This window comes from Amphiprion ocellaris, chromosome 2, assembly GCF_022539595.1.
Source record: "Amphiprion ocellaris isolate individual 3 ecotype Okinawa chromosome 2, ASM2253959v1, whole genome shotgun sequence".
NCBI classification, from domain to species: Eukaryota; Metazoa; Chordata; class Actinopteri; family Pomacentridae; genus Amphiprion; species Amphiprion ocellaris.
Window position 1 is genome coordinate 16,883,880 of NC_072767.1, and position 8,822 is coordinate 16,892,701.

The following is an 8,822-nucleotide window of genomic DNA, read 5'->3' on the forward strand; positions in this document are numbered from 1 at the left end:
TCTTTAAGGTTTTTCTTTTTAAATGTTTTACCACCTTTTAATGTTTAATTTTCTTTTTAAATGCTTCATTGTATTTTCTGTTTAATTCCTATTTAAAGTTTTATTGTCTTTAAGATTTAATTTTCTAATTAAACATTTAACTTTTTAATTAAATGTTTTGACTTTTAAAAGTTTAGTAATCTAATTAAATGTTTTATATTTTTCTAAATGTGTAATATTCTTGTTTAATTGTATTTTTTAAATGTTTATCTAAAATATTTCATCTTTAATGTTTAATATTTTTGTTTAAAAATTTTTGTTTAAAAACTTTTGTTTAATTTCATAATTACATGCTTTGTATCTTCTGTTTATCTAATTAAATATTTTGTCTAACATAATTGTATTGAATGTTTACTTTTCTTTTTAAAAGTTTTATTATATTAAATGTTTTCCTTTGATTTAATTGCTTTTTTACTGTAGTTTATTTCTTTAATCTTTTTTTCTGTCAAGATTTTAACCCCAACCTTAAAAATGAAACAAACCCTTAAATCACAATGAAAATACTTCTGTTGTCACAATCATGAGTTAGTCAGTTATTCAGTTTATCAATTCAGCTTTATTTGTTTAGCAGCTTTCACACAAATGACAAAACTAAACAAGCAAAGAGAAAAAACTATGCTAAAACTATGATTAAAACTCAAAAACATTATAAAAAAAAAAAAAAAAGATTTAACATGGTAATAAAATATGTTGTGTCCAGGGGATGGAGGGAGTTTATTGAAGTCTTCTTGGGCTCACATGGGAAATCATTTAAAATATAAACTTGATATTCAGTCTAAGAAAACTGCAGAGCGACAGAAGAACCAACAATATCTCCTGTTTTCTCCTTTAATGAGTCGACTCTTCTTGTGCTTTCAGATCAAAGAACTACAGACTCTTCACAACCTGCTCAAACTCTTGGTACAGGACCTCACCACAAGGGTCAAGAAGGTTTCCATCTCATTTCTACTCTGAAGATCACCTTCTCCTGCTCAAACTGCTGATAAATGTTTCTGCTGCTCTAAAGTCTGGTCTCCAGAACTTCCTAAAAACTCTCAAAGTCTCTTCTGCTGCAGGTTGCTTTGTAGAACTGTTGCAGAAATCCTCACTAAACCACATGGAGGGGCCTCAAGATAGTCATCCAAATGAAACCATACAAAAACCAAACTAGCACAATCCAAATGCTAAAGTCTCTTGCAGCCTACCAGAGAACCTCTGAGAACAGAGAATCAGGACAGGAACTCTTACCTTCTGGACAACCAACGTTGGTTCTCAAACAAGAATACAGAATGTGTCTGACCAAAAACCTCTAAAGACTCACTACAGCCAAGATAAAGACACAACTCAGCTGCACCAAATCCACTAATCACTGCACATATTAGCACCATGTGCTAACTGTGGCTAAACAACCACATTTACCAAGACAACTATCCAGTACAAAGCCCTAAAACACACCAAGAAACACATTAAAGACGATTTTACTGCTGGAAGCTGCAAGCCAATGCCTAAAGAACAAACCAAAGCAATGGAGCCAAACCCAGTTCAGTGGTGGAGAGAAGCAGAGAAAATGTTTGGCTGCAGCCACATAAAGCAGGAAGACACTGAGCTGCTCAGGTGTTCCTGATAACACCAAGCAGCCACCTGGACAGCCAATAGGAACACAGCTTACTGGAAGTCCAGAGGGCTGGGTTAGTCAAGGAAATTTAATTTAAAGTTGAAGCAGAAAGTTAATAAAGAAAGTTGAAAACCACCTTCTGATACCTGAAATCTCTGAGTTTTCACACAAAGAACACCTGAACATGTCATACTGGTTCCATAGTAGAACCATCATTGTAAAAACATCATAGTATGGTGTGTTGCTCAAAAAACATTAGGACCCGGCTGTCAGGGGACAAACATGTAAGAAACATGAGAACAGAGAGAACCCAACCAGTAGATCACAGTTTATCATCCCCCAGTCATCTCCTGAAGTCCATATGGTGAGAGACATCAGTATCTGGTTGTTAATTTACCAGAGGATGCTTATAATCATGCTGATGTGGTCTGTACTCTACAGTATTTTAGTGACTCAATGAGTGCCTAAGTTGTTTTTTTAAAAATGCTTTTTAGTTTTTAATAAACATTTAAGAGCCTATATGTAATCAATAAATGGCACATTGTTGCAAGGCAGACAATGTGCTACAAGCCCAGTTTTATCAAAAGTAGCTGTCTTTCAAGCTACAGGAATAACATTGGTGTCTATGGAGTGAACAGGGTCCGTCTGCAATTTGCAAAACCGCTGCAACAGTAAAGAGAGACAAATATTCAATAACTTCACTCTTATACATTGTAGTGTCACTAAAATCACTGCAGCCTTCAACTGGCTCCTGTTGTCAAAGTGTTTTAACAGAAATGTAAATGCTGTAATTTGATTCTTTTAATGAACCATGTAACTTGAATGGATGTGATGCTGGTGTGACCACAGTGCACACGTCTGATGTTGCTCACAGTGGTCCAAGGGACGCTCAGGGAGTTTGTGTGTTTGCTCAGACTCAGGAAAAATTACAGGGAACATTGCTCCCAAGAAATAAAATCTAGAGTGGTTCTGTCTAATAATTCAGTTATACTTACAATTACTTTCATCAAGTTCTGCAAAAGCTCATGAGAAAAATCCAGGCTGTTATTAGTGCAAAATTCAAAGCGAATAAAAACTATTTTAATGTACATGTAGGAATGTCAGCATTAAGCCCCTCACTGAGTGCTGATTTAACCCATAAAAACCCATCTGTGTATCAATGTTACATATTTAGAATTTCTTCTCCCTGAAAATAATCCATCTAAAGGCTTAGATGTAATTCATGGTGGTTTGAGCACACCGGCTCTCCTGTGACTCTGCTCAAACACTATGAAACTACACTATGTTAAGCTGTAATATTGGAGTGATTCTAAAGTATGATAATAAATCCAAAAACCCCTCCTGGAAATTTGACAGGATTGTTTCTGGAGGTTTGTTATGTACAAAACTATGCTTTTGAAACTGGCATCAGTACACTGCAGTTTCAAGACAGAAGTATTCAGCCAGCCATGGTGTTGATGGCTTATTTCACTCATGATACATCTTCTAGCATATTAGAAACACCACATGGACACGTTAACAAGGTAAAAATAACTGCAGGAGGTCTTCAAAATACTTTGAAAAACATGAAACAACAGTTAACACTTTCGTTAAGTGTAAAATGTCAGAAACAAACTTATCCAAAATATCATTTCATAAAAATGGAGAACTCCATTGACAGTTTTTACAGTGTGATTTTATTTGAGAATAATTAGAAAACATCACGTGCCCCCTCAAATCAGTCAGTGCAACAGCAGGAATTAGAGCTGAGTGAAGTCGGCATCTTCACCTCTATTTCTTGGTCTGGCCGTCCATCAGGTCCTTTGCTTCATTGATTTTTGCTGCTATGTAAGGAGACCCACCTGTAGGATTACACACACATACACAGTATTTGTGGTTGAAGTTTAGCAAATTTTGCTTTAAACTATGCATACCATAGTACTCCAACACAAACAAACTTTCTCTTCCCTGTTAGAACTGACTGTAATGAAACCAAAGAGTTCCAAAATGCTACATACTAACTTTAACTTTATACACTTGCTAATGTAGTACATTGAGTCATCTCTAACCAGCAAAGTGACACTTTGAACAAAGCAGATGAATGTTTTAGATAATCGGAAGGTACTCATCGACACAAAATAACTTTCAACTATTTTGATATTTGACATTTTCAGCTATTTTTCAAACAAACAGTGAAATACGTCAGACATTAGCCATGTTTCCATATAACTGTCGAGCCAAAATGAAGCTAAGTTTTGCTGGGAACAAAGCCAGTTGTTTGCCAAATCCTTAAAAAAAAAAAAAAAAACTTGAAGAAAAGGAAGGAATGAATAAAACTTTGTCCATCTTCAACAGAAAAATTGAGAGAAATTGTTTTCAATCAGGAAAGTTGTAATTTTTCTTTAACGTCAGCTGGTATTTGACACGTTTCACGATGTCTGGACACGAGGACGTCAAGGGAAGTGAATGCATCTGATCCAGTCAGGAGAGTGAAATGTTTGCATTATCAGAACTCGTTCAAAAAAGGTGTTTCCATCTCAAGCAAGCATAAAACTGTCTTTGCAAAATCAGGTTTTCATGGTCTTAAATTTTTCAGAAACTTTTTCGAATTCCATACTTCAAAATGTACATAAAAATATAATATGCAGAGCTTCTTACATGACATTGAACTGCTGCTTGTCTTTGTCATATATGATAGAAAAATTATTATCTGGGTTTCAGCTTGCTGGTCGGACAAAACAAGACACCTGATGATGCCATGTGATCGGCATTATTTCATTATTATTTTCACATTTATATACAAAAAAAATAATCTGAAAAATAATCTGTACATTATTTAAACAATGGGGAATTTTTAAAATCTTCCGCTTACCTCTATCTGGATGGTTCAGGATCATCAGTTTTCTGTGGGCTTCTCTGATCTTATTTTTGTTGGCTGTGGGACTGAAAGACAGAACAAGGGTGAATTATCATGGCAACCGTTGTCCAAGTGTCTGCTATAGTGGAGAGACAGGTAAAAATTAGACTTCTCCATAATTGGGATTGACTAATCCATCAATCCACTGTATGTCTGATGCTGGATGTAGAGTAACATATCACTGGTGGACTGAACTGACCAACAGTGCTATGTGGTGGACAGATACAGAATGTGTACCCACATACCTGACACCTAAAACCAGGGCAGCCTCTCTCTTTGTCATCTTTGGTTCAAATCCACCCCTATAGTAGCCTCCTCCAAAAGCCTGTAACCACATGTTCAGAGGAAAATGATGTTGATGAAACACTGAAAACAAATTGCTGATTAAATGAGAAGATGAAGATATATCTGCTTTGTTGATATACTTGAAGCACACATCAAACTGTTATTTACAGAGCATGTTTTCCTTCTCACCGTCTTGGGGAAGCTCTGAAGGGCCTGTTTCACTTGAGGCTCCATTTGCTTCATGGCCTGCATGGCATAACGACCTGGATGAAGAGGAGGGGAGGGGAAATCTATGTTAACTCAGCTGGCATATAAATTTGTGGATTTGCATATGACAAAACAATGCAAAATCCCACGGAAAGTAGTGTTGGACTGCTTTCATTCTGAATTAATTAGTAGATTTCATAGTTTTCCTGATACAATGCTAGAAAACAGTGAAAACCAAGGGTCAACAGGAGTGACTTTTAAGGATTGACACTGATTAAAAACATTAGTGATCAAGGAGAAAGAAAACTGATATTTGAAATCAACATTACACTACCGTTCAAAAGTTTGGGGTCACCCAGACAATTTCACGTTTTCCATGAAAACTCACACTTTTATTCATGTGCTAACATAATTGCATGAGGGTTTTATAATCATCAATGAGCCTTTCAACACCATTAGCTAACACAATGTAGCATTAGAACACAGGAGTGATGGTTGCTGGAAATGTTCCTCTGTACCCCTATGTAGATATTCCATTAAAAATCAGCTGTTTCCAGCTAGAATAGTCATTTACCACATTAACAATGTCTAGACTGGATTTATGATTCATTAAATGTTATTTTCATTGAAAAAAACTGCTGTCCTTTCAAAAATAAGGACATTTCTAAGTGACCCCACACTTTTGAATGGTAGTGTACATTTTCCATAAAAATTTTAATCTTGGTGTCAAAATTTATAACAAGAATAGCACTCAGAGAGCACAGTACTCCGCCAAGGCTGCTCAGTTGTTGTATCATTTCTGACGGATAAGTCCCGATAAGTCCACAGCGGTGGATTTGTAGTAGGATTGCAATCATGTGATCATCACCAGGCAGCTGACGCAGTGTTCACTTGTTGTCATAGTTACAGTGATGCCGTGCCGCTATCTCGCACTGATACAGAATTCTTTAACAAATCCGTGGATCCAGACTGTAAGCCGCATCACTGCCAAAATCTAATCACTTGGTCCTTTTGTCATTTCTGACCTTTCCTGAAAACTTCATGTAAATCCATTATTCCATTTTTGAGTAACGTTGCATACAGTAATAACTAACTTCGAATGTTGATTTTCATGTTTTTTTAAAATTTATTTCTGTTGTTTCATTTAATTCAAAAGAGTCTTTTTAACAACTATCCTTCAGTATGGATTAACTCCACACTGGGTGGGGGGGGGGGGGGGGGGGGGGGGGGGGGGGGGGGGGCCACAGAGTGGTAACCCTAAGGCCAAGGCACTAAACCTCACAGACTTCACTGACATCACAGCTGTACTGTCTGACTGTGTGAGTTCAAGAAGGCTTTAAATGGTTTTAAAAGCAGGAGTGAGACACGCATGACAGCACATGTTGCTTGGAAACATCACTATTAGAAAAAGAAAAAGAAGCTGGTCTTGTGTGTCACTTGTAGTTTGATCAACTGCTCCGTTGACTGCTCTCTCTTCGTGTTGATAGTGTTTATACAATTTAGCACACAGCCAAAAGTCAGGAAATCTATGAGCATCTACACCAATCAGCCACAACATCATGACCACTGACAGGTGAAGTGAATAACATCGATCACCTTGTTGTAATGCAACTGGGAAACCTTGAGTCCTGACATTAATGTGGATGTTTGACATGTACCACCCACCTAAACATTGCAGGACAAACAACCCTCCCACCCCCATGGCAACAGCAGTCCTTGATGCTAGCTGCAACCCTCAGCAGGAAAATGTGCCCTGACACACCACAAAAAACTGCTCAGGAGTGACCCAAGCAACACAACATGGTTAAACTCTACACCCAGGTTCCACACTCCCCAGATCCACATTTTATTAAGCGTCTGTGGGATGTGCCAGGAGAAACCTGATCCAAGTAGGTCCCACAGAATTCACTGTGACTATCCTGGTGCAACAGGACATCCTGAGAGGTCCTGTGTCCATGCTCCACTAGGTCAGAGAGGTTTTAGCAGCATAAAGGAGACCAACACAATATTAGACAGGTGGTCACAATGTTATACCTGGTCGGTGTATAAATCCAATGCAGATATTTGAGAAAAAATACAAACAGGTCACAAATGAGCAATAAATAACCACAACAACAAGCTGCCCCATTCTGTCACTGACAAGTAAACTAACTGGCAGATTTCCTGCTCCAGCCACGCTTGGGTTGTGTACATTTTGTGTAGAGCAGGAATCCACCATTTATATGTCACCAATTTTGCTATGAACTATGGGCAAATGACTCAGGAAAGTCTGCATATATGTGGACTCACAAGAGGAAACGTCTCAGAGCCTTCATGCATTTGATGAACAGTGAGGCAGCTTCAGAGTATTTATGCACTTCACAAGAACATGCCTCAAAGTCTGGGAGTCTGAGCCAAAGTGGTGCCCTTTTAGAGGACAGTATTTTCATCTGAAATTGGCTAAAAAAAGAGAAAAACTACGCAAATAATCAGGCAAATGCTGAATATTGGAAGTGATACTCGGCCAAGCTGCACATAGTGCTGCACATAAAATAATCATTTGTGTGTGTGTAGTTCCTTCGTTTTACTGGGGCACATTTGATAGGACTTGAAGCAGCATGTTGTCTTGTGTTACAATATTTAAGAAAACATATTTTAAAGGAGTTACTGACCTGCAAATCCAGCTGCTGCCAGAGCCAGTCCCACTGCCACCATGGAGCTGGCCTGAAGACAGAGAACAAGACAGCACAGAAACGTTGAAAACATGCTAGCAATGTAAACAAACAGCGCATGACCGAGCTGCGGCATATTAACAACAACTGCAGCATTTATACGTGTATTTTTCTCCACCATTAAATATTTATTTTCCACACGAACAGCGCTGAGCTGACTTGAAATAAGTCAAATGTTCGCCGAGTTTGCTCTTGTCGTGTTGAGTCATTTGTACACTCGGGTAAAGGTAAAGCTAACGCTAGCATAGCTAAACAAAATGAACGTTATTGACACTTTCGGAAGGCTCTGGCGTATGAAACTACTGTCACACTTTCGTCCCACTTACTAAATAGCGTCAGACCTACCATGTCTCTGTGTTACGCTCCGTTTCTGGAAAAGATTAGGACCATAACTTTTGACCTCTCATGTTGTCGGCGCTCAGACGTCCATGTGTTTATGCCGTAAATGGAGGGGAGCTGTCGTAAAAGCCCGCCGTTCTCGCCTCCCCCCTCCTCTACTGCACCCGTCAAACTGTCAAAGTGGCTCCAGGTGTCCTGACAAAAAGGTATTGTCTCCTGTCTCTGCATTGTTTTACCTAGTCTCTGCCCCAGATTATAACCAATCGTGTTGTTTTTACAGGTTGAAATAGCTTTTGAAGACCAATACAACTCATGTAAAAGTTTTCCACCTGCCAAAAAGTGATTTCAGGCCCTACCTCGGTAAATATCATTTATGCATCAAAATGGTTTGATTTTATTCATGAGGGTAATGTTAAAAACTATAGTCCATGCGATAAACACGTTAATAAACCATGCCGACACAGTGTAAATTAGTATGAGACGTACCAAACGTCGTGTAAACTTCAGAAGTAAAACATAGTTAATTCCGGTAGGTGGCGGTAATGCACCTACGAGCTGTTTGTCAACTGCTAATCAAACCAGAAGAAGAACAATAAGACCGGAATTTGAATATTTAACTCCACCTTTATGGCTTAAGTCTCTTTAAGTCGTCACTGCTTAACAATTTCTAGTCCTCCTAATGAATAGTTGAACCAGCCTGGAAGCTGACAGGAAATTATTTGCAGTAAGTGCAATTTACCTGTGATGTTAT

General features: G+C 38.1%; 1 protein-coding gene across 1 annotated transcript; it reads right to left on the minus strand.

The window, feature by feature from the left end:
* Positions 1 to 3,286: 3,286 nt before the first annotated feature.
* dnajc19 (DnaJ (Hsp40) homolog, subfamily C, member 19) lies at positions 3,287 to 8,184 on the minus strand. Its single transcript, XM_023273917.3, has 6 exons — positions 8,078 to 8,184; positions 7,673 to 7,724; positions 5,004 to 5,077; positions 4,775 to 4,854; positions 4,485 to 4,555; positions 3,287 to 3,474 (listed from the first exon to the last, which is right to left on the minus strand). The coding sequence occupies exons 1-6, from the start codon at positions 8,078 to 8,080 to the stop codon at positions 3,404 to 3,406; spliced, it is 351 nt and encodes a 116-aa protein (XP_023129685.1). The 5' UTR covers positions 8,081 to 8,184; the 3' UTR covers positions 3,287 to 3,403.
* Positions 8,185 to 8,822: the final 638 nt, after the last annotated feature.

Excerpts from the sequence above, each read along its gene's own strand:
- dnajc19 (XM_023273917.3), bottom strand. Across the intron at positions 5,078-7,672 it reads GGCAGCAGCTGGATTTGCAG|GTCGTTATGCCATGCAGGCC; the intron begins GTCAGTAACTCC and ends CTCTTCATCCAG. Across the intron at positions 3,475-4,484 it reads CCTGAACCATCCAGATAGAG|GTGGGTCTCCTTACATAGCA; the intron begins GTAAGCGGAAGA and ends GTAATCCTACAG.